This window comes from Clavelina lepadiformis, chromosome 4, assembly GCF_947623445.1.
Source record: "Clavelina lepadiformis chromosome 4, kaClaLepa1.1, whole genome shotgun sequence".
Taxonomy (NCBI): domain Eukaryota; kingdom Metazoa; phylum Chordata; class Ascidiacea; order Aplousobranchia; family Clavelinidae; genus Clavelina; species Clavelina lepadiformis.
The window spans coordinates 8,274,222-8,301,741 of record NC_135243.1 but is presented as its reverse complement, the minus strand read 5'-3'; the positions used below and the strand labels follow the sequence as shown (position 1 = coordinate 8,301,741).

At 35.6% G+C, this 27,520-nt stretch overlaps 4 protein-coding genes across 7 annotated transcripts; 2 read left to right on the top strand and 2 right to left on the bottom strand.

The window, feature by feature from the left end:
- Positions 1 to 907: 907 nt before the first annotated feature.
- Positions 908 to 4,150, bottom strand: LOC143452061 (anamorsin homolog). The gene is made up of 7 exons (XM_076952890.1): positions 3,934 to 4,150; positions 3,376 to 3,516; positions 3,086 to 3,141; positions 2,791 to 2,955; positions 2,514 to 2,629; positions 2,168 to 2,243; positions 908 to 2,015 (listed from the first exon to the last, which is right to left on the bottom strand). The coding sequence occupies exons 1-7, from the start codon at positions 4,082 to 4,084 to the stop codon at positions 1,902 to 1,904; spliced, it is 819 nt and encodes a 272-aa protein (XP_076809005.1). The 5' UTR covers positions 4,085 to 4,150; the 3' UTR covers positions 908 to 1,901.
- Positions 4,151 to 6,522: 2,372 nt separating this feature from the next.
- Positions 6,523 to 9,049, top strand: LOC143452561 (uncharacterized). Its single transcript, XM_076953588.1, has 7 exons — positions 6,523 to 6,764; positions 7,046 to 7,181; positions 7,266 to 7,336; positions 7,585 to 7,712; positions 7,894 to 7,954; positions 8,078 to 8,117; positions 8,731 to 9,049. Exons 1-7 carry the CDS (start codon positions 6,624 to 6,626, stop codon positions 8,829 to 8,831), a joined length of 678 nt encoding a protein of 225 aa, XP_076809703.1. The 5' UTR covers positions 6,523 to 6,623; the 3' UTR covers positions 8,832 to 9,049.
- LOC143452560 (protein tweety homolog 2-like) lies at positions 8,958 to 18,047 on the bottom strand. Of its 2 annotated transcripts, XM_076953587.1 has the most exons (11): positions 17,835 to 18,047; positions 14,992 to 15,089; positions 14,658 to 14,827; positions 13,981 to 14,092; positions 12,211 to 12,419; positions 11,585 to 11,680; positions 11,387 to 11,459; positions 10,751 to 10,969; positions 10,301 to 10,539; positions 9,768 to 9,981; positions 8,958 to 9,311 (listed from the first exon to the last, which is right to left on the bottom strand). In XM_076953587.1, exons 3-11 carry the CDS (start codon positions 14,804 to 14,806, stop codon positions 9,276 to 9,278), a joined length of 1,347 nt encoding a protein of 448 aa, XP_076809702.1. In that variant the 5' UTR covers positions 14,807 to 14,827; positions 14,992 to 15,089; positions 17,835 to 18,047; the 3' UTR covers positions 8,958 to 9,275. The 2 variants fall into 2 exon arrangements, with proteins under 2 accessions (XP_076809702.1, XP_076809701.1); XM_076953586.1 differs by lacking the exon at positions 17,835 to 18,047 and having other exon boundaries at positions 14,992 to 15,224.
- A 2,452-nt stretch (positions 18,048 to 20,499) lies between these two features.
- LOC143451885 (uncharacterized) lies at positions 20,500 to 27,144 on the top strand. Of its 3 annotated transcripts, none has more exons than XM_076952648.1 (12): positions 20,500 to 20,687; positions 22,017 to 22,224; positions 22,850 to 22,956; positions 23,172 to 23,244; positions 23,349 to 23,481; positions 23,553 to 23,718; positions 23,914 to 24,082; positions 24,151 to 24,245; positions 24,342 to 24,413; positions 25,217 to 25,372; positions 25,595 to 25,757; positions 26,858 to 27,144. In XM_076952648.1, exons 1-12 carry the CDS (start codon positions 20,586 to 20,588, stop codon positions 26,971 to 26,973), a joined length of 1,560 nt encoding a protein of 519 aa, XP_076808763.1. In that variant the 5' UTR covers positions 20,500 to 20,585; the 3' UTR covers positions 26,974 to 27,144. The 3 variants fall into 3 exon arrangements, with proteins under 3 accessions (XP_076808763.1, XP_076808765.1, XP_076808764.1); XM_076952650.1 differs by having other exon boundaries at positions 20,511 to 20,687; positions 22,139 to 22,224; XM_076952649.1 differs by lacking the exon at positions 20,500 to 20,687 and adding an exon at positions 20,772 to 21,765.
- The last annotated feature ends 376 nt before the right edge of the window (positions 27,145 to 27,520 follow it).

Here is a 27,520-nt window from a genome sequence, read left to right as displayed (position 1 = left end):
TGGAAAACTTACACTGAGAAACATCTAATACATAAACAGATCACCTGTTATTACTATCACATGTCTCGCCCAGTATAACATTGGCAGCATAACAAGTGTTGCGTCAAGTTTTTGTAAGGCGTTTGCCCCAGGCTACGCAGGTTGTTCTAGTGTAGACGCTATAATTACTATGGGCCTTTTAACACTACCACAATGCGGATCAGCAAAAGATAGGCGTCTGCACAACTTGCAAAGACTTATATGCCCGTTCGGGGACTCAATAATCCTTTCTAAACCGAAAACTGAAAAGCATTTTTTTCTGAGCATTTGCTAATACCTTTCGCGCAAGGTTATGTTTACAACTACGAAACAAACCTGTAAGTCTGCAGAATTATCAATTCATACGTCATAATCGTTCCACTTCATTGAGTGCTAAAGGAACTTGCGAGACTAGTAGATGAGAGTGCTCGAGTACAATGGAAACAATAAATTTAAACTTTCAAAAACTAGGTCTGTTCTTCCCTCCTTCCATTACAATTCAATTTTCTCAAGAGCTGCAGTCTTTCTCAGAAAAAAAGCGCTTCGTTATCATCGGGTGGTCGTCTTTATCAGCAGAGTATTACTCATATAAAAAGCAGAGGGCACTATACTTGTATAAAAGCGATCTCGTTCTGTTTTGAAGCCAAACAATGGCCAAGCAAAAATAGGTCATTCTTGTTACCAGCCATACAACTAACTCGTTCTGACGACTGATTAAACATCAGTTTCGATTCGTTTAAAATGTGATTGACAGGAGCATAGGTATGCGCGTTCTTAGCAAACCATGAGCTTCGCTGTCAATGGCGACAGCCGTTTTTTCTATCTTTTAAATTATTTAAAATACTTTGAAGTATTTTGATAGCTGCGGTTGAAAAGACTGCTCGATGAAGGCATGAAAAACTTTGAGCTTTGTTATCAAAGCAACTGGAAAAAATTCATAAGAGAAAAACATAAACGAGAAACGCAATGAAAACCGACTTACATCAAATACACAACTAAATAAATTAACACTTGAAAAATTTGGAAGGAAATATTAACCGAATGCATTCCAATACAATAATTTTACACTACACATGACATTTGTGATAACATGGTCCTTTGAACACCATCCTGTAATTTAAGCTCGGTAATGCATGAGCACCATCATTAGTCAATAAGAGGCGACTGCATGGCTTATATTTGTACACTTTGATTACGAGCAATATCAAAGCTGACCAATGTTTCACGACAATAGAAATGCGTCAAAATATCATCAGAAAAAAAGATTTGAAAAAAATGTTGCCGATAACGAAACGGGAAAATTTATGAAAGTATATTTGAGGTTTCTTATTCAATGTTTTTCTTTTACGTTGAGGACACAAAACATACAACGGATACATACAGAGCGGGACTCAGTTAAAGTATTTGCTTGTGTTGGAACATGCGATCTAGAAATGGCAGGTGTTATGAACGCGCAAAAATACTGCAAACATCATTCCAACTTTTTTTCTGCAAGACTTCTGAAAGTAATGCTGCCTCATCTGGAAACTTTACTCACAACACTTTTTCCCCGACATGGCGCAAGACACTTCTGTCTTAGTAGTGATATTAGCAAACGAAAAATCACAGTCACTGACAAAGTTAGCACTAATTTTAACCTAACCTATACAGTATACACAGTACAGTCAAACCTTCCTAACCTACCCAATCACAAACTACTTTGAAAACGTTTAAATCATTAATCAAACAATTGTAAAAAGTAACAGATTTATAAAAGCAACAACGGTACACAGAACTAGAAGAAAAATATTTTTGCCAGAAGCAACCTTGTACAGTCAAATCCTTTTCATTTGACAGACTGGCATACTACACTAGTATAGAAAAACGTAGCTAATGCATCGTTATCAAGCATCAGCCTTCAGTTGACGATCTGATAGAGAGATTTTCTCCCCGGGTTTGAAAGCAGGCATGCCCAAATATGGACAACTTGCACAACGAAAAGCATCTCCAAGGTAACACTGCAAAGAAAAGGGGAATTAACGAAACATTATCAATTCATGTTAACAAAAATCACACACGTGATTCTACGCTATATTAAATTAACTGCAGTAATTGTTTTAGTGTTGATAAAGCATTTTGTTGCACAATGGTTTGAAAGTCGGAAACTTACACTTCCGCATGCTGATGTCACTGCTTTAGGTTGTGGCTTCTTTCCACTTTCAAGTTCTTCAGCCAAACCACAGGAACTGCAAATTAAAAACGATGCCATTGAAAAATCAGCAAAAATAAATGAAAAACTCCGTCAAGGCATATTGTAAAATTTTTATGTGAGCTAAAATTTACAGAAGTAGCAAAGAAATAACAATGCTTGCCAAAGTTTACAAGTTTACCGCTTGTTTACAATAACCAAATAATTTAGAAAAAAGTCTTTCTCAACTTCAAAAATTTATGAAAAATAACTTACAGTTATTCAAAAATATTACTGTTTATTTGCAAGTACCAAAAATCAAACAAACCAGTTTTTGCATGCTTTCTTTGGACGGTCTCCGGATCCACAGGAAACTTTAAGGCTTGCGGCATCAGGCTTAATTAAGTCATCTTCATTCAAAAGAGAATTGTCGTCAATCAAATCCTTTAAGGTTATAAATGAAAAATACGTGTCAGATATATCTACGAATAAACTGGTACCTCATTTAACCCTGTAAGTCTGTACTACTACCAAAAATAAAAAAAAGTATATAACGTCTATTTCAATAAAACCGGTCCAGTTTTTGAAAGAATCGGGTTATTTACCACATCATCGTCGTTCATGTCCATCGCAGAAAGACTCCAAACTTTTTTTGCTTCAGATACTGTATTTTTATCCAATGGTGTGGTGGGTTTGATAGCTTTCTTTAACTTCAATGAAGAACCCACTTCAAAAGAAGGTTTCTCGCCAAAAACGAAACCATCCTTATCCTGACAATGCACATATAACAATTATGAAAGAAGAAATACATTATATATGACGTAACATACGCAAAAATCACGTAACAAAATATACAATTTTAGCAGTTAAAAACGACAAGTTATGAACATGATAGCCTACCTGCTGAATATTAACAAAGCCTGACAACTTCAGTGTTGAAGAAACATCAGAAAAATCTGTAAATAGCAACAGTAAAATTTACTTTGTTTAAATTGTTTCAGTACTTCTGTTTCTTATCTTTTATTGTATGTATAAGCAACTACAGCATAGTATATCCTAATACACATAACAAGGTAGGGTAAATATCGGGAACATGTAAAACTGCTGTGAGTCTACAAATAAAAATAAAATCAACTATAGAAATATTTCTGCAATATATACAAAATTATTACAAATACTCAAAACTCCACCTGCTTCAGCAAATCGAATAACAATTCTACCGCCAGGTTTAACTATTCGAGCAATTTCTATCAATATGTCTTCCGAAATAGCAGTGATTGGTGAAAAAACACCAAGAAAAGAAATGTCAAACGATGATTTTCCATGTGATGCTAGAATAAATGTTATAATAAAATAACAATGTTAATAAGAAAGTTAAGTAACATTTCAGTTTTATTACCATAAATTGGTAAACTATGACATGTGTGACAAATTTAATTAGCTTTAACTCTGCTTTTAAATTTCACTTAACTGTTTATGTTATTAATGAAGGATATGTAAGCTTTTGGAATATTGAAATGGGTTACAATGCATTACAATGCACAGGAAAAAATCAGTAATGACAAATTGTGTCAAATGGTTAAAGCTTTGGACAAACTACAAAACTAAACTACAGAATAAAAATATCCCAATGTATTTTACTGTCTGTATCATTTTTGTCTTATTTATCATTTATATATATAATTGGCTTTCGAAGTTTTCCCATTCTACAGTAATCGAGCCACCCATACTCATAACAGGTTACATACCCAATTTGAGTCTTTGCTGGTTTTCAAGTTGGATACTTCCACCACCAATGTTGGACTTGATTTTTTCAAGGATTTTCTTCATATCTGCCTCTGGCCTTCCCTCGTGCCAAACAATCAAAATATTTTGACTTTTTTTCACATAATTTTCCATTTTGCAAGGATAAAAGTCAGAGATCCGCCTTAATCGTATATGATTGTCTAATAGGTTAGTAAAAGTAAATTATGACAGCAGACATCACAATCACACCTGATGACAAAACCTTCATCAAATCTTATCTACTTTGTATAAGAGTGAGTATATGATATCACTGATATGCAAATACAACAAAATCTTCAAACGACTGTGTACACGTGACTTGTTAGTTTGTTTAAACCTCGATGAACTCTATAGCAAAAATTGGCAGTTTTAAAACAGGAAACTGTGCGTGGAAACACACAATGGCATGCACTGAAGCCTTTTAGGCTAATTCTTCGTTTATTTATAATAAATTGGTGTTCAAACAACCACTTTTACTGGTCTAGTGCAAGGCTTCTCAAACTTTTTACTTCTGCGACCCCATTTTTCAAAATGAATTTCTATGCGACCCCTTAAGCCAGGGGTGTCAAACTCAATCGCACCAGGGGCCAAAACTCAAAACTTATTTAACGCCGCGGGCCGTAAGGCCGTAAACTTGATTGAACGTTTCGTGACACGAGTACATGAATTGGAACAGTCAGCGAAACAGCACCAAATTTTTGTTTTTTTGGCGGTTTTGGCTGGGAATAAATCGATTTATTCTATCGCATGATGAGGCAACTGTTGTGCTGCTGTATTGTGCGATTTGTTATAATCTTGTTTCTTGCTTGAAAAAAGTAAGTTATACTGCACAATGATCTCGCGGGCCGGAAATAGTTCAATGTATAAAATAGCATTGCGGGCCAAGTTTTATTGTAAAGCGGGCCGGGAGTTCGACACCTATGCCTTAAGCAATGGGTAGCCTATATATTAATGATATTAAAACAATAAACGTCCAATTACGTATCTCAAATGGTATTTTGTCTATAGCAAAATGATATGAATGCACACAATCCACCAAACTACAATAACAGTAATTAAAGAGCCACGTAATGGAAACAGCAAAACGAATAAAAAAATAACGAAAACAATTCAACTTATAAAAATTGAAATTTGTTTCACGACCCCAAAATTACATTTTTCGACCCCAAACGGGGTCGCGGCCCACAGTTTGAGAAGCCCTGGTCTAGTGCATAAATGCAAAACTGCGTGATGCATTTATAACTATGCCTCAACTACCTACATTGTGACCTCATTTGGTTGTGTACTTCTGCATTAGACCTACTTTTTCTTTGTTTTTACCAGTAGGTTATATCATTATCAATATTACAGTAACTTCTAATAGCTATAGAACAAAACCAGGATATTGGATGGCACTCTGAGGTTAACCTTTAATTTTGATTTCTTTACACAAGATTTCGCAAGCATCAGCTTGCTTTATCAGGTGCACTAAGAGATAGTGAAAAAGTAAGTTAACTCAGCACCAACTGTTGCAACTTGTAGGCTGTAGCTGACCAACATCACGTAAGAGGTTTTACTTCTTTTAATTACAATGAGTCAGCATTTCAATGCCATGTCATCACAATAACGGGTCATGCCTTTCGCATAGAAATCATGCAAACTTTATCACAACAGATCATCATTAATTTCAATTGTCATATAAGGATGAATTTAATAAAAACACGATAATCTAAAAATTCAAAAATTTTAATTCAGAGCTAAAAAAAATAATCATTATTTGCAATCAATTGCCAAACCCATGAGCCATCCCTCAATATCTGAGCTTTATTGGAACAACGTCTATATATTATATAATATGTTAACCTGTATATAGATTGGATTAGAAAAATCATATATTTCTTCCCTTTGCATCCCGTTAATAAAATTCATTGTTTGGGCCTCAGCAACTATAAAACTTTGTTCGATTTAATTTTTGATTAGAAAACATGAAATCGATTTCGAGTCAAATCATTTCATGAAACGAATTATTAATCTTAACTAAAAAGTTATGTTTAACTGTGATATGTTTAACATTGTGAACAAATTTGCACAGTCAATAGCAATATTTATCTTGCCGTCAAACAGAAAAATAATAATACAACACAACATAGTTGATTGGCGAGCAATTTGAATTATTTTCTCTTAAACTAGTACTGTAGCCTATATCTTAAAGCAAGAAAAGATTCGATCCTTATTCTCGCAAGTCGCAATATTAAACACTTCTCAGAAATGTTTAAAACATTTTATTGAAATTAATCGATTGAATTGTCCAAAGAACACGTGCGTTTGAAATTAATTTTAAAATCAGCTAAGAAAAATTGATCATTTTTTTTAATAACGCATAAAAATTCATATGATTAGTCAATATATTCCTATGAAGAATTAACGAAGAAAAACAAATATTGAATAAATTCCGTTTCAATATTGTACTACTTCCTTCTAAGTTAAAATAAAATTTAACGTTTCATGAGTTGTTGTGAAAATAATTGTGCTGGGAGAAATATGTCAACAACCTGCTTTTGAATAAACTCTCAACGTGATACAGTACGTTTACTTATTTTGTATTACAAGTAAAGATTAACGAAAGGCTGTAGAATAAAGCTGGAATAAATGAAAATTTTTCAGTAGCAACAAAATGAATAAAGAACGTCAGAAAATTCCAAATGAAAAGGATCAAGAAGAGATTTACTTGAATTTGACCAGGCTGATAGCTCGTACGGATGTGGCGAGCAATTCCTACAAACTCTCAACTGTTGCAATGCACTGTGATGAAAAAGTAAGTTTTTTCCAGCACAAGTTAGAAAAAGTTAGAACTATAAAAAGTAAACTATAAAACTAAAAATAGTAACTGTTAAACTAATAAATTCTGTAAGTGACAGCCTATAACAGTCAGCAGCTAGTTTGCATTTACCGTAGTCATTAGTTCATTGACTGTATCGCAACATCAGCAGGCTAGTTTCTTCACCTTCCGTGCTTACTTCCTGCTGAGTTATTTAAATGGAAAGCAAGTTTATAGCTTTTGGAATTATTACAATATTATAATCTTTTTAACGGCAGCTGCTAGAAGAGTTTCTGAATGACACGCCAGTTATCAAACAAACGTCTCTGAAGGAATTCCTGCAAGGACAGTTGTACACTGCCGCTTTCTGGGGATTTCACGACGTTGTTATTGTTTTGCTTGAATATGGTGCAGGTAATGGAGTTAACGGAATATGGAATCTCGCCTTATTTTAACTGCAATAACTTTCTTTTTATACTCTGCATTAAATATCTTTAGATTTAAATCACAAAAATCAAGGCACGCTGTGGACACCATTACACGCTGCTTGTTTTCAAGAACACGACAAGGTCGTTTTTAAATTTAAATAGCTTACCGAACAATGTATAGGTCTACCTATAAAGTCACTGCAACAAGCAAACTTACCGATTAATTTTCATGAACATACCGCAAAAAGCTTTAAGATCTCATTGTGTCTGCTAAGTTTAGATCTTTCCGAGGTGTTTGAAGTATGTTTAAGTTTACTTTAAAAAATATGGTTTTCGACAGGCAAGTTCAGTGCAACTTTAGAGACTTCATGACGTGATTTGGCTTGTAGGTTGTTGATCTGTTGATAGAAAAGGGGGCCAATGTCAGAGCGAAAGATAAACAAGGGAGGACGTGCGTCGACATGGCATCGGCGTCGAGTAAAATATGGAAAAGGTTTGAACGTATGAAGTGCGAAAGGTGGGCCAGATTTTTGTTAAACATGCTCTACCTTGCATTACATTTATGGTGATGACTGCAAACAATTGTCGATTACATTTTTTCGCGTCACCATGGGCGTTATATAATTTAAAATACATAAAAGTACTGTACATATTTTGTCCAATTATTCAAACAAATGCGTGTCTAATTTCTTACGTAGGACTTCGGAGAACGCTTTAATACGTAAAGGACTTATCAGAAGAAACTCAACAGAATCTACGGTAGGTGTAATAACCTGATTCAACAAAATTCAATTAACGCTTATAAAACAAAAGCAAGAGTTTGAATCACAGTGTAGCCTATATTATTTTTTCTATGGCCTGTAATTAAATTATCTGTTACAGACAGCAACGCCCCGCTCAACTAGACTTGGCCAATCATCTTGTGAGTATTTTGATTTATTTAAAGTAAGAGTTCTTCAGACAAAATGCTGATGGAATATGTGCCGAACGAAGAACTACTTCATTCGAGTACCAATTATCAAGTACTTGGATGTACTAGAGTCCCTTTTATTTAGTTTACAGAGCGATATTTTTCATCAATTTTCGATGTTTTTACTCATCAGTCATCACACAACCTTTGCTAAAGATTGCAAAGTGATTGAATATTACAATATTTGCGGTAGGCCTACTTTGATTCGAAACGCAAAATTGGCATATTTGAAAAGCTTTAGTGCCACGTACACAATGGGTTCCATCTGCATTAGGTGCACTATGTACCAAGTAGGCTACATGTGCACCCACCAACCTGTGTGTTAAGGGTTGTTAGTACTTTTGAATTGGTATTTTGTAATCGTTATTTCGCATGCTTGATGGGCCTAATCAATTGTTATCAGTATAATGTTTTCAACATGTACCGATGAGAGTTACGCATGGCTGCACTTACTAGGGAAACATTTTAGTAGAAGCTGTTTGTTTGTGAAGGGGAACTTTTACTAGTTATACCCTGATATATATCGAAAAATACCGGCTCAAAGATCGCTTTCTTTTGATAACAGCATCACAAATGAGAGCCGCGTTGGGTGGACCGACGGATGAGGATGACGCAATCTCCCTTAGAACACTCAGTTCCTCCCTTAACGGGTTGAACACAAGATAGAATACTTAACAGAAAATTGGACTTATTTACGGACAAGAATGCGCTTGCCATCAACGAACGACGTCACTCCTATTTTGCCTGTTATCCTGTGAACAAAGTCTCACTGTGAGGCGATGTTGACGTGGCCACGATGAACTTATGTGTAATACTTTGCGCAAAGTTTAACGAAGTTTAAACGTTACAATGAAAGCGTTAAATATATGAATTGTGAAAAAATAGTGACCACTATGTTGCAACAAATTAACGAATGATGTAAGTCTACTGCAGTAACAAAGAAAAACAGGCAGTTTACAATGCACCAACGCAACACCATTTTCACAAAACTATACTGTCTAAAAAGGCACCTGCAAAAAACGAGGTGGGCAATACATAAAAATAATAGGTAAAGTCTATGTACAAGTCACAACGTCAGCCGTGACCGCCATCTTTGGTACTTCTGCTGTCTCAGTATTCCGAGCCTGGCCTGGGCGGGGAATAGTCCTGTAACAAGTAAGTTAAAGTCAAATATTTCAATTTTACAGTGTGTCCAACTTTGATCACAGCAAGTGTCTTATGACACTGAAATTGGAGGGTCATTTTAGAGTTTCAAGGGCTTTCGAAATGCCGGCAGCCTTTAGAACTCAAGTTCAATCGAAAGCAATATGGGACATAGTGCCTGAATTAAAATCAATGTTTGCTGCTTTGTTAAAGCTGTGATTAATTAATAATTTAAAATAATCTGGTTGATCATACAACCGCTGGTGTTGCATTCAAGGCCTCCAGCATTAATACGCATTGAATAGTTTGCTTTTTGTTTCTGACAGTTTTTTTCAAGTTAGAATTATACAACTCAACAATATTTTCAGGTCGCAAAAGGCAACTAACGTTATGTTATTTTACTGCCCTTAAACAGTTAATCTCTTACTCAAAATCAAGCAAATAACTTGGAAGACTTACTGGAGGTGGGTGCTCAAGCAATGTCATGTCTTCCTCTGACCTCCGGAAGAAGCTGAGGCTGTTAGTGGCAGCTGGAAGATTGGTATTGCTGCTGATCCTCCTGGAATGGCGGTCATCAGGAGGAACGAAGAGTGGATTATTTGTTCGGCTCACAATAGGTCGTGGGTTGTTCGAAGGCAGAAACACATCGTCTAGATCCAATTCTTCTCTGGTCCTAGATATATATTTTTGGCTAATGATTACATCATCTATAAAAACTTCTGTGATTTGTCTCGCAAAAATGGACTAGACAAGTTATACTAATGGGTTGTTTAAGTAAAGTGTCAAATGATCAGCACATCCCAACAGCAAGCGGTAAAAAACAATAGTTGAAAAAATAAGGTTATTAACTTTGACTACATATATTAAGAATAGTCATTTAAGAACTAGGGCGCAAAATAGTAAATGAAGTTACAACAAGCTTTTATTGTATGAGATGGTATTAACTAGGAAAGTGCATTGTCAGCCTTCCAAAAGCAACGTAGCTCACTCACTTTTTCGAAGTAAACCTTTTCCAAGTTTTCGGAGCAGCACATAATATAGCAGTGAGTGCAAAGCAGAAGCACAAGAAAGCCACGCCAATTATGAAGAATCCTTCCACAAATGAGATGCAAATCGCTGGAACAAATTCCTCCAATGCAGTGTGGACTCCTTGGCACTGCAGGTCTCCCTCAAGTGACTGAAGACGCTTTATCATGGTACCGACATTCCCATACAATTTATCCAGCACATCCTGCGATTTACGGTAGTTATATGAAGATTACAATAATACCACTGGGATTGAAAAGAGCAGGTAACTAATTGCTTGGCACAAATTTCTTTGAAACGACTTGCCGTTTCAAAGTTGTAAATTTGAATGTTTTCATTATTATCTAAGTAAGAAACTGCAATCAGTTCTACAAACAACAATTCCATTAAAACCAAAATCAAATATTGAAGTGCACCTCTCCTTTGGATGATAAACCATTTATTTCTAGTATGGCAGTTTCCATGCTCTCTGCTGCATCTAGGGAGTCTTTTGTGGCTTGATGATATGGATCTCGTGCATCGTCTTCATGAGAACATGTCAAGTAATAGAGGGCTGTTGAATTATCCATATAAAGTTTGTCAACTGATTGTGTTTTGATGTACGTGTATGGATCCATGCATAGGTCAGCTACTGCCTGTAAATGAGTGCATATTAGTTGGAACTGTTGTTGAGATTTTGGCCAAATTGCTTTTAGGTCTGATTAATGTTGCTCCAATGGAAATAAAATGGTTTAAAGTGATTAAGATACCGAAGTCCAAACTTAAGTTTATAACAATGTAATGTAATGTAATGTAATATGGACGATAATAATAACAAAAACATCCATTTAAAAACAGTTTTTAACACGTTATACATCACAATCATTTCAAATTCATTTCATCAAATTCAATTCATCAAAATTCAATTCACAGTTGAAAGTTTAAGTAAACAGTAATTCATCCATGAAATAACTTTCAATATGGAAAGGGGGCTTAGAATAGTAGCATGTTGAAAGCAATGAATGATTTAAGTAAACAACTTAAGTGTTGAAATTTCAGATAACAATACTTACCACATCTACCATTAAGAGAGAGCCAACATACAGGTATGTAGCTACTAGACATATCAAGCCGATGAAGGTGGTGCTGAAAACATAATTCCAGGTTCAATACGTGATTAAAATTCAGTAAATTAATCAAGTAACCTAACCAAAAACTGGTGGAATAAATTGTTGATTGGTTGCAAAGTTGAGTAATGGTAAATTACTTACGCCATGAGTAGACATTTTGATCGAAAACATATTCCCATCAACGCCAAAATACACACCAATCCATGACAACCAATCAAAAGAAATGTTATTATAGTTCTGAAAAGAATCAAATCATGGTTATACAAAAAGCATGATTTTATGAAATGAAATGTTTTTGCAGCATTTTGTATGTTTTTATGTGCAAAAAAACAAGAGACACATCAAAAAACTATATATAATGTGTTCCCAGCCTGGGTAGACATGTATTCTATACCTACTCTACATTACAAACAGATATAACCTCCTTGTGGATTTTCTATTAATTATTCATAAAAAGTTGTTCTGAATTAAAGTAATAAAACATTCAGTTTTTAATAAGAACATATGAAATATGCCACATTAAATACTGGGAATACACTACATTCTACATAATATTTGAACTCAAAAATTCACCCCACTTTATTCATTGTAAAAATTATTATATATATATATTGTAAATTTGTCATGAATTTAACTATGGAGCCAACTTCAGTCTTTAACCTGGCAACATTATTATCATAAATTTTTCAGCATTATTTCATTATACATACATAAATTAAGATATGGTCTATTAGAAAAATCTACTAGAAACAATGCTTATAGCTAACCTGTAGTATTCCACCAACTGAAAAAGTTGCACCATCCACATAAGGCGATCGTTTGCACCTTCTGTTTGTTGTGGAAGTCGAGTTACAGATTCTGAGAGATTTGAAACTGATTCAACCAAAACATCAATTACAGAGTTATTGACTTCAGTTGCAATTAGGTCATCAGACTGCTCATTGAGCTCATCCATTATTCCATTAATAGAAGTCATCTGTGATATAGGTTTATGTTATGTTGACTAGAATGAATAAAGTTTCATCATTGACAACCTTTTGCGATAAAGTGCATTGTGGAAACGGTGGGTAAGACAATGCAAACATCGAAATACCTTTAATACCAAATAGCTACCGATAAAATATTTTATGAAATTACATACTTTGAAGAGATGAAATAAACACTTGATACTTAGCCAAACAATACAAGGCTTTATATTTTTTACACAGTTATGATCCCTTTACGGTCTATTAGTCAGGTTTATGGGTGCTTAGTCACTGAAATAGTAAGCTTAAAAAACCACAGGCAATAATGTCAAAGAAATAAAGAGGCCATGTGATCATAGCAAATGCCTCACAAACAGAACCAGTGGTCATACAAAAATTAATATATGGGAAAAGTAGATACACGAGTTTAAGGATATTAAGTGAAAATAATTATTGGATGCATGTTCCCTCAGGCAAGATAAAATTTTGTACTTTTTTAAACCAATCTTGCTTGTGATGTTTATGAAAGTAGCTTTTGTTATTACGATGCTAAATGTCAACATGGATTAAAGTGACAAAGCCCAAGTTGTTGTTGCAAAAGCTATTCTTGGCTAGATTGAAATGAAGGTAACAGGCTACCTATTAAGCTATGAGAACTATAAATACAACTTACAAGTTTGACATGAAGTAAAGTGATTTATCATTTGCTTTTGAACAATTGAAAGCACAATAACAGGTAAATTCTAAAATGTACATAGTTTTTCTTTTGAAACTGTGCTGAGAATTGTGAATATACTTGAGAGACCACCAATAAATTACATATATAATGAGGTTTAAACATTAACTTAGTATAACTAGAATGACCAGTATCCTTCAATGCAAGGTTGACACAAACTTATAGCTTAGACCTAATCACGAAGTGTCAAGTTGGGCAATACTAAATATACTTGTAACTCACAACCAAATTCCTGTGTTACAGGTCCTTAACTAAACAAAGTTATGTTTGTAAAATGTGTCAGGAATGCTATAATTGTAGGTACAATATAATTTTATTTCCACTTGTAGCGCTTTTAAAGTGATGTAACAAAGCCAAAACCAAACACCTTGATATGGGTTACTCATACGAAAAGAGTTGGGAGAAACGAAAAACCACGATATCTGTTGAAAGGCATCTGACATTTAAAGATTCTTGTAAGAAACACTTTACACATACTATTATTGCAGTAGTATTGGAGTTCACGTAACAAACTGTGTTGCTCAGGTAATAGTAATACATACAGCAAGTGTTCTGGAGTTTTTGATAAAAATATAAATTTTATACACATAGTATGGTGCACACAAACCACATAGCAATCAGAAAGGCCACTTATCAGTTGGGAGGAGGCACTTGACAAGGTTAAGGTATTTGAAGCTAAGTATTAGGCTGACAGTTTGACTATACTGTAATTATTGCAAGATTACAATTCTCATGATCTTATTTTGGGTGAAACAGTAAAAACTGAATGTTTCTAACTAGGGCTTCCAAGCAACTTGATTTGAAGCATGAATTTGTTTAAATAAAATTTTACTTACAACAACGGTAATTGCGGAAAATGACTTATTGATTTCCGATGTCGCATCAGATGCAGCAGTGGAACCATCGTGAACTTGTATACTTCCGTACACACCGACACCTACAGCACCTCTGCAAAGTACAAAGGCACTTCAGTTTAATGCCAAATTGATTGATTTGAAAAACGGCTGTGATCTGTCAATGCGCCACAGCATAATATTGTTATCACTACTTTCATATATGTCTTCTTGTCTGACACAATAATAAATCAAGGCTAAGAATTTCCCTAAACAGGAGAATTTTTCGATGAATCGTATATAATGTTAAAACCTCTTTATTTCAGCAAAATATTTGTATGCACACTATTAATGAACTTATACCAACACACTGTGTTCTTAAGTTCCATGTTTACCAAACATACAAGTATGGTGCTGTTACTAATATTCAATGCACATACAACAAAAAATTTAAAGAAACATGAATAAAGCCCCTAATACTGACAATTGACGTCTTGGTATACGGCACTGTTACTAGTTACAACCATATCCGCAAAATATTACAGAAATATATGATGGTGGATGCTATACATTGCATACACCAATTTTGTGATAGCTTGTGGTGAGTTAGTATATAAAGCATGAAGCAATTATATACATAAGTTATAACATATACGATTTTATTTACAGTATGTACTTACAATGCAAGCGTGATAAATATTGCCATCAGACATACACTGCAATAGCACGATGAGCTGTTGACTTTGTTTGGGGCGGCTCGTTTTACTCCAACACAGCAATAAAAGATCAGAAAGGCAATCATGGAGATCAGCAAAATACATGCTGGCATCAAGGCCACAATAGCCAGACTCTAAAGAAAATTGATATATATATATCAAATGGCCTTATATCTATCCAGATGTAGTAGTAAAAGTAGCTCCGCGGTGTCTATAGTTTAACACTTGAAGCCTTAAATGTGTATGGGCACACTTGATATATGTAGTTTGTGTACTTTCTAGCACAAAATGAACTTACTTCTAGGTATTTTGGGTCATCTAGTGTGAATATTGGGTTTTCTAAAAGAACAAACTTGAACGTCAGATGTGGAATTCCATGCAAGATCTTTGTGATTTCTGTTGGTGAATAAGCTGACACAATTTCCATATTGCACTCCGCAGAATTATGATGATAAATGGCCTATGTCTGTATATGTGCTATTTTTTGTATAAATATTTTTATAAGAAAAAAGTTCTGTCAAAAATCAAGATAAAATTGCATTAGTCACAACTAATTCAAATTGAAGCAAAGCACATGATGTTTTTTAATTTCTCTTTTTCTTTGCACTGAGCGGTAATCTCGGCCAGAGTTAGTGACCACCTATAACACTTGGGCTTTTACGCATTTTTATTCAGTGTTTTAAGTGACTAATAACTGCTTCACATTGTCGTCATTTCTTACACAAGAAAAGCCAGTACATATGTATACTTGCAAATTTGCAATTTTATATATATTTGCCTACACTAGCTGTAAGTGAGCAGTTACATCAGCAAACAGTATGTATAGCAGGTTTTAAATCATAAAAATTGTAATAGCAGTTTGGTCACTGACTTTTGAGCGTTTACTTTCCTAACTTTTTCATTTCACATCAGTATCAGTACCATTCTAATAGTATGTATTTACTTGAAAGCAAACTTTTTAGTTCAAATATCAATTTATTATAAAATAAATAAACAGCTAGCCATGTTATGAAGCAAATTACGAAGCACACTAAGGCAGTGGTTCCCAACCTTTTTTGCTGCTCGTACCCCTTTGTCAGGTCAAAGCATTCTTCGTACCCCCAAAAAAATTCTGATGGAATTTTTCATATCTATATATATTGAAAAATTCAATCATTTTCATGTATATATTGCTCTGTGGCCCAAGGATCTTTGTACCCCTTGATGTTCAATCTCGTACCCCCAAGTGGTACGAGTACCCCGGTTGGGAACCGCTGCACTAAGGTATCACCCAAGAAAGAAAGCTAGCCTACAAAGGCGAATCCGAATCTGCCAAATTCGTTCATTTTCCTAAAAGTTATCTAACTACCTATAGAGTTATCTAACTACTACTTAATTATGCATAGATATGTCAATTTCTTTGTGAATGAAAAAACAAGTTTCTATGTTTTGCTCATATGGTTTAACTAATGCTTCCCATAACCATTTAACTATCTTGATGATTGATCATTAAACAGAATACTTGAACGCTTCATCGTATGTATTTCTTAATTTTTTGCAAAAAAAATTAGACCTGAATCTGCTTGAAAGATTTTTTCGATATACACCCATAAATATGCAGATTTATGTTTAATCAAGCACAAGTATCAGGTCTAGTATACAAATGCAAAACCAGATGACGTCACAATTTGAGTAGCGGGTGCCTAGTATACAAAGGCATCCTGTGGTTGTGCACTTGTATACTAGACCCTCAGTATCACTAAATAGAATCAGTCATTACCATGCTGAATATTCACAGTTTAAATATTCCTGGCAGCAGTTTTTAAAACAGGTTTATAGGTTTGTCTAAGTACCAGTAAGGTTTTACTAAAGAAAATTAATTCATTTGGACTCACCAGATAATTGAATTAGGTTACCTCCAATTATTTTCATTTGACTGATTAAGAAAAAGAAGGTTGAAAAGGTTTATTTCATGTACATAGTAATTAAGTCGTGAAAGGTGAAAATTAGGATCTGAGGGGATCAGTTCCAAATTAATTAAGGTTTCAAAAAAAAAACACTATTTTAAATAGTTTAGGTTGAAAATTGGTAGTTCACAAATTCATAGAATAAAATGCCATTTACGCAATTTTCTCAGATTTACAACTTCAGTAAACATAGAAACAGTGGCCAAAAACATAAACACTGCCGGTAGTAAATGTGCTACTTCCAAAAAAGTTTGTCCAAAGCAAAGGGTTAAACTAGGCTATAGAAATTAACAGAAACAGCGGACACACATTTATACAAACGCTAAATTAGGCCTAATTGGCAGATATTAAAAAAGTGTAAACCCTGCTAGCGTATTATTACGCTGTAACAGAGTGTGAGCCTTTTTAAGCTAGACATGTACCGAAACTCAGATTCTAATTGAAACCCGAAATCTGAGACGTCAACTCTACAACTGTTAAAGGTAGCATAGCTAGCCTATATGCTATAGTACACAAACCATACTGGAAAGTTGCTTTCAGTGCGCTGGATAAATATGCCAACAAATGCCAGGCTGGGAAGTATGGCAGCTTTTGATGAGAAATCGTGCATGCAAAGATGCAAATTTTGGCGTGATGGCCTGCACCAAAGCCTCAATTCTTTGTTTATTTACTATAAATTGATGTTGAAACAACCAGCTTTTCTTTTATTACAAATCAGGGTGAAGATAAAAAACGAGGCGCGCACGTTGATGAATCTTGTGCTTGCAGCTGTCACAACTTGGAACAAATGTAATGATAAAGTTTGTATCACAGCAACAGAATACTTACCATATAATACACTCAGTAAGTAATATAGAATACAGGCAGATAGGGCAAAACGGCAATTCTGCGCCAGAAAATCGGCACCGAAGCCAACTTTCTGCGTCGGAGAAATTCGGATTATTACATTACAATTTTTTTTATTTGATACCTTATATTTTTATCTTTTTAGGCTTTCAAGTCAAAGTGCAATAGTATACTAAAGACTGGAGAGTATGGCAAGTGCACACCTGGATTTTTTTTTCTAAAGAGACGCTAGCTCTTGCTCTGATTTATACTAAAAAATTGGTGTTTAAAACCGATAGGCTTATCTCTAAAAAAAATCAATTAACACTAATTTTCCCCCCTATTAATATCGTATAGGGCCGCACCTTACCTGCACAAACGCCGGGAAGCCTTGGGCCAGGACTTGCATTTCACACTGATTGCTACTTTGCACACCAACACACCGGAACTTTGCTTCTGCACACCGGAGATCTCGGCGAAAACTGCCTTATTCTACAGTCCGGCCAAATAGAAACCACCAAAAGGCGAAAGGCACATCCCTAGCCCTTATTCATCTTAACCCGTCTTTAAATTACTGCCGTCGACAAAACATTAATGTTAGGCTACTAAAATGTTTTAACACTTAACGTTTTAACACTTTCTAACAAGTGACTTAAATTTTAGTTTACGTTCTTCAATCCCGAAACCTGCTCGACTAACCAACTTTGGTTGCGTGCCTTTCCCGTACAGGCATACAATATTGTCTGATGGTGGAAAGTTTGTCACTGGCACCTGCAGGCACGAGACCTGTGCGCTAATTAGTTAAACGGTGAAAAATAAAATATTGTGCCAGAAAAGTTTTTGTTTCTCTAATCTAGAATCATAGATAAACAAGTCTATGTAAAAAGTATTTGTTTATCTTTTGCGGGAAGTAATTTTTCGTGCTTACATTTTAGCCTAAGACACAAAATCTACTATGACGGTGTGCAAAGAAGCTTCAATTGTTTGTTTATAACTTGAAGTTGAATCACGCTAAATTGCCTTGCTTATTTATTATATATTGGCACCAAAATGCTTTACGCGTTTGTTGACGAGTAGGCCAATGTAAATTCTGATATTTATATGTCTCACCATAAAAAACTGCAATAGTATGTAAAGTCGGGCCTCCTACGTTGTTGAACATTCATGCAGAAAAAAAATTTAATTACTTTTAAATAAATGACGTTGCTTGTGTTGGGTTGACTTCAATAAGCTTAAACTGTTTAATTGGCGGTAAACAATTTTGGAACGATTCTGATCAGTTGGTTGTAGGCTACTGAGTAGCCTACTGTATAAGTAGTGACTACATAGCCTACTATACTACATGAGCTACCTACAAAACACCTTTCTTGACAACTCACACTGTTGGAATACACACGTCTTTCCTTTTACTAGTGGTCAAGTCACAAGTAGACAGTCAATCAACTATCGGTATAGTGATATTGGCATAGGACACAAGATTCCGAAAAACAATAGCCGAACGGGAACAACTAACAGCTGCAGTCTATGAGCCACGTTTTGCACAAGGGCGTAGGACCGATTAGACATACTGGAAATACTGTGCAATCTATGTAAAATGCGTGACCATTATCACAAGCACACACCAACAAACACCCCGCTCGTACGTACCCATATGGTGCTACAGATCAAGGCTTTATGAGTCAATGGCGCGTAAATCAATGCTTTCTATACGTCAGATTAGTATTTTAATATAGGCCCACGGCGCTGGATTTTCTAAAATCTAAACCATCGGCACGTGACGTCACTACAAAAGTAAAAAAAAAGATTAAAATATTTGTTGAGATATGCTGGTTATCCGAAATATAGATGTATTGGCTATAAAATGGTTTAACAATTTCACTCAATTTTGCAAAGAGATAAAATAGTGCTGTATAAAATAAAGTTCTATTTAAAATTGTGTTGGGCATGTAGGCCTACTGCAGCTACGGTGGGGTTTAGAACACTAATTTGTGTAACTCAATACGTAACAAAATATTATTTGCAGAAGAAGAAACAACTTAACCCTATTTACACTATTTGTGGCCGACCCTGCATAAAGTCACAGCAAAACTTGGCATATATTTGCATTGTTTGCTGTAGAGTGTAGAAACTTGAAATTTGGTGGCTTTTCCTAAAAAACGTTCTGCTATCTGTCCATGTTTGTTTTATAAAGTTGGATTTTGTAATTTTTGAAATATTGTCATATTTTCATAATTTTTCTCTCTCTCCGCATTAAAGCGTATCGTTTCTGTTTACTCATTTACGGCTTTACGCACCACTAACTCGACTAACTATTTTCTTATGTTTTCTTCTCGCGGTCAGCTGGTTTTACGCACTGCGGGGGCGCGGCGTAACAAGAAAAACTTCTAGAAATGTATCACTTGTAGAAATACTTAATTTACACCAAATGCACTTACTTTAGCTTTACAATTATGATGTATACAGGAAGCGAGATGTTTTTGCTACTAACCTGTAAAAATCTGATCAGTTTACGAATACGACGTATAGTTTTCGAGTATTTAACGATTTAAAATTTGTGTGCAGTGTCGGCTACACAGTTAAAGTAGTAATGTCGCGAGCCCGGTTTGGATAGGGTTAAACTAAAACGTCGATCTTCAACAAACAGCGTTTGTTTGGTTTGTCGCAAAAGTTGGCTGTTAGTAAACTAGACACGGAGAGTGGATTTCGCTGCACTTGTTACCCTACGTCCCAAGGCTTATTTGAGTTTCAATTATGATACAAGCTTCAAGCATAGCCTGATGTTACTTGTGGTTATAAAAACGTGTTTTGCGTTTTAGTTTTTCAGAAAGGTTTTATAGTTGTCCCTATGATAGCAGAGAATTACTACGACTTCATTAATAAGTTTGAGGGTTTGCATGCAGTATACTGTAAACCCCAAGCGATATGGGTTACTTTGCCAACACAATCGTTTATGATCATCCAATGCAACTGACGACTCGTCAGCCATTTTACACTAACACGTTGAATACTGTTCAAAGTTCAAAACTTGAGATAAGTTTCTTTTGATGTAAAGATGTTACAGAGTTCAGATCAGTTGTGAAATATATGTTTATGTACAGTTTATTGGCTTAGGTATATTACAATGATACTGCAGAGTCCTTGGCCAACAGTCAATATTCCAGAAAGCAACTTTGGCCGGTATATGCTGCATTTCGCTTCTCGGCATGGAACTTCGATTGCCCTGGTAAGCAACAGTCAACATTTGAAAGATTGCGTTACAAGACAAACTAACAGATACCAAGCTTGTTAGACTAATACCATAGCTTTAAGTTCCTTTAACTTGAGTTCTCGACTGCCATCAAACAACTAAAAAGTGTGAAAGCACAGGGTCCTGACAATATTCCACCAGGGTTCTTGATGGACTGTAATTCTAAATGCCTTGCCAGGCTCCGTTAGTTTTACTCATCGTGCCTTGAACGCTTAGTTGTACCCAAGGCGCAGAGCCACTATCCTAACAAGCCTGAGGACGATCTCAAGAGTTACTGGCCCATCTCGTTGTGTGTGCCCTACAAGGTATTGGAAAGACTTATTCTGGCTCGACTTGATCCTGCAGTTGATCCCCAACTGCCAAAGAAGAGTCAGGTTTCAGGCAAGGGTGTTCCACTGTACAACAGGTACTCAAACTTACCAGCGACGTCGTAAAGAGCTTTTAAAAGGAGTTGTCCTAGTGGACCTCACAGCTGCCTACGTCACTGCCTGGCACCAGAGCTTCACTCTAAAACTCCTTTGCACCATCCCAGACCGTCACCTTGTGCGTTTCATCATAAACATTCTGTCCAACCGCAGTAAAAACTAAAACTAAAAACAAGCGAAGGACAAAAAACTGCAGATCATTGCTGGCTGTCTGAAGCCCACCCCCACTCACCTGCTGCCGGTATTAGCAGGAATTGCTTCAGTAATGCTGCGAAGGGACTTTGCTACAACAAGATAGCTTATAAGACTTGGGCTACTGAAGAACACCTTCTGCACAGCCTTGTCCCGGATTCTCATAGCCTTGACACCTAATGTCTGAGCTCCCGCCGCTATTCAGCAAGACGTCATAGATCTGACTAAAACACCATAGAGGCCTGGAATGAGCAGCATGTGTGTGTACAGCAGTGTCCCCGACCGCGGACCATTTACTATTATGACTATGGGATCCTTCTCCTTCCCAACACTGCGCAAAGCCTCACAGTTCTGGGTGAAGAGATGAAGGGCTGGCTCCAACATTTGGCCGATTATATTTGATGAACCTACACTCATATGCAAGAAGAGGAACTTGAGTTAGTAATCAAATTGCTGTCAGATAGGTTAAAGGACATGCTACAACTTGGATAGTAGTAGATACATTTTACAACTGACAAAAAGCAAAGTTTTGTGTCAGTGTGCAAATTATAACGACACGACAACACTAATGTAGAGCCAGTTTCACTATAACTTAATGACGTACTTCTATTGCGTTGAAAATATAAATGCGAAATTAACACCAAAACTTAAACAGGGATAAAACTTTAATTATTTTCTTTCATCACAGATTGACGCTGAAACCAGAAGACAAATCACGTTTAAAGAATTTTGCAATTACGTCATGAAATGTTCGTCTTCATTTGTAAATTCTGGTCTACTTAAAGGTGACGTCATTGCATTATGTTGTAGCAATATCATCGAATATCCCATCATCTTAATTGCGGCGGCTTGTTGCGGCTTGGCAGTTGTCCCGTGCAATCCCAGCCATACAGCAGGTGAGACAAACGCTATATAGTCATTTCCTGTTTAGGGTTAAAATGCATAAATATGATTTAGTTGGCTAAGGTATGATGATAACATATGGTATTGATAACTTATCCTTAGACTTTAGAAAGTCTAAAAGATGAATCAGGCTACGAAACTGCTTACATTTCCCGCAAGACATAGATACTGTAATCCCGACCCGGCATTCCTAGGGAGAGCTATTTTGCATAAAGGGTATTACAATGATAAGCGCTGTGAAATGTCCAGCCCGGTAAGCACAAATGCAAGCCGGCGCTCTTTTCAACATACCATTAATTTTATTCATTTCTGACACTTTTCAGCATTCCATAAACTGTTTTGCATAAGGATTTTTTAAGAAATTAATTCATAAAGATAAAAACTGATGCTATGGTAACTTGAATTAATTTGGGTTTGACTTGAGTCAAGTCAATTGAAATTTTCACGATGTATCACAATCTTTGTCCTTGGACTGAGGAAAGTCTTTTTCACACGAGTTGTTTTGACACGCTAACACAAGTCGAGCCATCCTTTACAAAAACCTGACTCGAATCTTTTATCTTTGCACTTGCTGTTTTTAAGACACCATTTGTGTCATTAATATGAGATTTTTCTTAGACGAACTAGAGCGTCAAATGGAACTAACAAAACCGAAAATGGTCATTGGGGATGATGCAATTTGGTCCAAGCTGAGTCAATTAAGAGATAAAGTCACTTCGATTAAGGCAGGGGTATTATATATCTTGAGTGATTAGAACCAGTCGCTAGGCTATAGGCTACATATCGGTGAATATGTTTTCAATAGTAATAGAGTAAAATCTAGGCTTTTTATTTAGTAATAAAGGAGAAACATTCCGAGTAAGTTTAAAATACTGAAAAATACATATCATATAACATTAAAGCGTTTTCTCACAAGCTTACAGCTGTTATACTTATGTAGAATGTGCTTTGCATTGAAAGCAACTCATTTTGCCAATCCCTAACGGAATATATTCGTCGAGGCAAAACTGAAGGTACTGTATACTGTAATACTTTTGTACAAATGGTTGATAAAATGTGTAGGCCTTTCAAAAACTACGTAATTGCAACATACGCTTTAAGTTGATATATGCAACAGATTTCCCGGGAAAAATTGAACTAAATGTTAAGAACGATCCATTTATTTTGGCCAGTTCCAGCGGAACAACTGGTCTTCCAAAAGCGGTTAATCTGTCTCAGTTTATTATGACTGCGATAACAAAAGTTACAGAGTAAGTATATTTCGTTTTTCTCTTTACCGAAACCCTTTGCATTTACAACAATTTGAGGTTATATTATCTAGTGAACCGTTGAATATGTCACCAGAAGATTTGTTATACCTTGTCCTGCCAATGTTCCACGCATTCGCTATGATGTCTATGTTTGCCGCGCTATTCAAAGGGTGCACGCAGGTCATCAGCAAACGGTTTGCTGCCGACAACCTTTTTCGAGCATTCGAAAAATACAACGTAAGCCGGCCTAAAAATAATTCCTAACATCTAAATCTAGGTTACAATATAGTTATAACCAAGATTTTTGTTTTTGCTTTTTTTACATTTAACCTGCAATATTTAAAAATATTTTCTTTCCCTTACTTTCTTTACTAAAAATACGACTTCTGTCAAAATTGCCGCTATACTGCTGTAATTAAAATATTGCTTCAGATCACCCTCTTCTATTGTGTACCTCCAATGCTAATAAGTTTGAATGAACATCCCAAGCTAACTTCGTACTACACGTCACGTTTACGTCATGTGATATCCGCTGGTGCTCCCCTCGCAGAAAGTATATCGCTGGAAATAATGCAAAAAATGAAGACCACCGTATCACAGAGTAAGTCTTGTTTTCTGTAATCAAGCTTCGTATAAGTATAGGTATGATTTCATCATATATGATTGCAGTGTGGGGATTAACAGAAGTGTGCCCTGTTTCTATGACCACGAGAGAATGCCCCGTCAAATCTGTCGGCCATCTCTGCGCCAATACCTCACTAAAGGTAAGCTGACACACTTGGTGTGATGTGATGTGGACGCCGTTAACATTTCCATTTTCATACTTGTCCTACTGATTAATTAATTATTATTATTTATAGGTATTGGACTTAGACACTAGAAAGGAATTAGGACCAAATCAGTCGGGAGAATTATGGCTGAAAGGACCTCAAGTAAGTTATGGTTGCTGTATTTTAACCAGATTAGCGTTGTTTGGTCATCTGGGAATCTGAAAAATCACATTACATCTGAAAAGTGCAACCTTGAAACTTAATGGCACATGCAGTGACAGAATTTAGGGAAAAATAGGGACGCGTGGAAAGGAGGATCACGTGTTTATTTTTTATAATTATGACTTTAGTGGCCGATTGAAAATATGTTATGATATGATACAATATAATCTGGATAATACATGATAAAAGGAATCACTTTGCTCTTGTTGTCCAAAAATAGGAAGACGTTACTGATTTCGGGGTGGCTTTTATAAATAATCCTTCCTTTCTTGAAAGTCAAGTTTTTCAGCAGTGACTAGTTGTCAAGTAAAGCATAAATGAAGTGTTTCACCGTACGAAGTTTCACCATGTGTAGGTTAAACAGCTTGCTGTTGACGTTAGGCTGTTAGTTTAGGCCATTCTGGATATGCAAAAAGCTAATTTTTGTTATTTCGGTTTTATTGGAGTTAGATTTAGATTAGAAAGTAGGTTGAGATTAAAATGTCACAACATTTAAGTTAAGTTGACAAGAATCTTTGCAAAATAGCTTCAAACCCACGATTTTTTCTGGTGAAATAGTGGCAGCCTGTATCATATCCGGTATAAAGCGCTGGTATTAGATATACCATTGTGCATTCTGATTGTAGGCATCAATACAGAATTTAGTTATTGAGATTTTCAACATGGTTACAAAATTATTTACTACTGTCTTTAAGCTTTTCGTTTTGCCTAACCTTTTTCTACTAATTTGTTATGTAATGCAGGTCATTTTAGGTTATTACAAAAATCCAAGTGCAAACGCCGAATGTTTTGATGAAGATGGTTGGTTTCGAAGCGGCGACATCGGCTACTATGATGAAAAAGGAAATATTTTTTTAATTGATCGGTTGAAGGAAATAGTAAAGTATAAAGCCTTCCAGGTAGAACTAGTGCGAAATCGGTAGAAAAAGCTTCGGAGTTGGAGTTAAATTGCATTAACTTATCAAGAAAAATAATTAAGAAAAATATTCTCATTGCATAGACCTATTTTAAATCATAACTTTTTGAAATATAAAATTTTTTCTTCACTTTTGTGTGGACTTACTGGCGGACAATATTTTGAATTTTGAATTTTATTTAGACCCACTTTGCATTGTTTCAAGGTGGCACCAGCAGAACTTGAAGGGGTCTTATTAAGTCACCCCTTGATACGAGATGTCGCTGTCGTGGGAATACCCGATTTCGAAGCTGGGGAACTCCCCAAAGCATTTGTAGTTCGGAAGTCAACGACTTTGACAGCCGAAGAAATTCACACATTTCTTGAAGGTCAGTAGACAGTATGTAGAAGTGTTGGTTGTTGCCTGTCACTATTTTATCGAAAAATTTTGCAAAGCTATTTTTCTCGACCTTTTGCTAATTCAATTAAAATATTTTGGCTTAGTATTGTGACGATTACGTCACGAGTCACGAGTTGTTTTGAGATGTTTGGAATTTAATTTGGAATCCTGTAATTCAGTTGTTTACCAGACTTGAGTTTTCCTTAATGACGTCAGATAATTTCCTCGCTTGAACTGATTTGCCACATATATATACTGTTGTAATGTTTACGATCTCCCTTTTTACCGTTTCACTTGTTACTGAGCGCGATGTAACATTCAGCAAGATTTCCCCAAAGGCAAAAGCCTTTGTGTTATAATAAATAAAAATGGGAACTTTATAATTTAGTAATTTGTATAGACAGAATCAAGCAACTAACAGCATAGTCACGCAAATTTGAGAAATGAGAACTCATCCATCGAAGCAGAAGTAAAACAAGTTATCAACCATCTATCGTCCTCACTCATATTCAAACAATTACCGCTAGCATATGCGGTCTTTATGACAGAGATGTTCGTTGTGTAATACTTCACACAAGTAGTGCACAAGTGAATATAAAATTTGTCATAGTATAACACAAACCTTGTCTAAATCTATACCTTCAATTAAACATGAAATAGCTAAAATCAACTCTTTGCACATCTATTCGCCTAACCTAACCGCCTATCTTTAACAACGGACTGCGTGACCTACTTACAATAAAATAAACACATTCAAATGTGTTGGTAAAACCGAAGATTATTATTTCACTAAGTTACTCTGACTTGTATAAAAATCCACTGAAGCAAGTAATTACACTTCTATAGAACATGGGTGCAGACTCTAACTGCGTGTGTCTCTACGGCGAAGTAATATGTTACTGCTTAATCTTGACTGTGTGTACTGTACGTGGTTCTAGTTTGTCACCGTTTTTGTAAATGGTGCAATGAATTTCATGATGCAACAAATAGAACTAACCTCTACATTCTACTTTCGGTTATGTTGTGACTTCAATGAATTAAATTATTCAAACTAAAGTGTAAGATTTCCATGTCTTTTTATAAACGAAGGAAAAGTGGCCAAATACAAGTATTTACGAGGAGGGGTGGAATTTTGTGACGTCATACCAAAAACAGGAAGTGGAAAGATTCTCCGCAGAGCACTGAAAGCGAGAGGAAAACTCTAACATCCTCATCGTCTTCATGTTGCTTTTAAAAGATTATTATTTAACTAAGGTGTAACGAGACGGCAAGCGACTTAATTTTTCTTTTATCGTCTCACGTAATTTTTCCAATTTTGTATTATTGCAAATTTGCTTCAAGTGAAGAAAAATAAAGCACTAAAAAGTTCAAACAAAGTCACTGGGTGTGAGTGTTTAACAGTTCAGTCGAATGATACCAAAAAGGTACGGCAATAACTTTGCGAACCAACTGAAATTGGCCTACGTAGGTGAGTTCTAGACGAGAAATCGTTCATGCAAAGGCGTAATTTTCACCCTGACATTGTCTACTGAGACTTCATTTCTTTTTAATCATCATAAAGTGCGTTCTAACGAACAGATTTGCATTGATGGAATATTATTATTTGACGTTTACGTTGATAAGTCACATCACAATTCTTTAATGTGCCACTTTTTGACTATAAACTAATAGGGGGTTTTATAGGAACGATGTATGGTACAATGTACATATAATATGTCTTAGACTAGGACCGTACGAAAGCGTGCGTTTAAC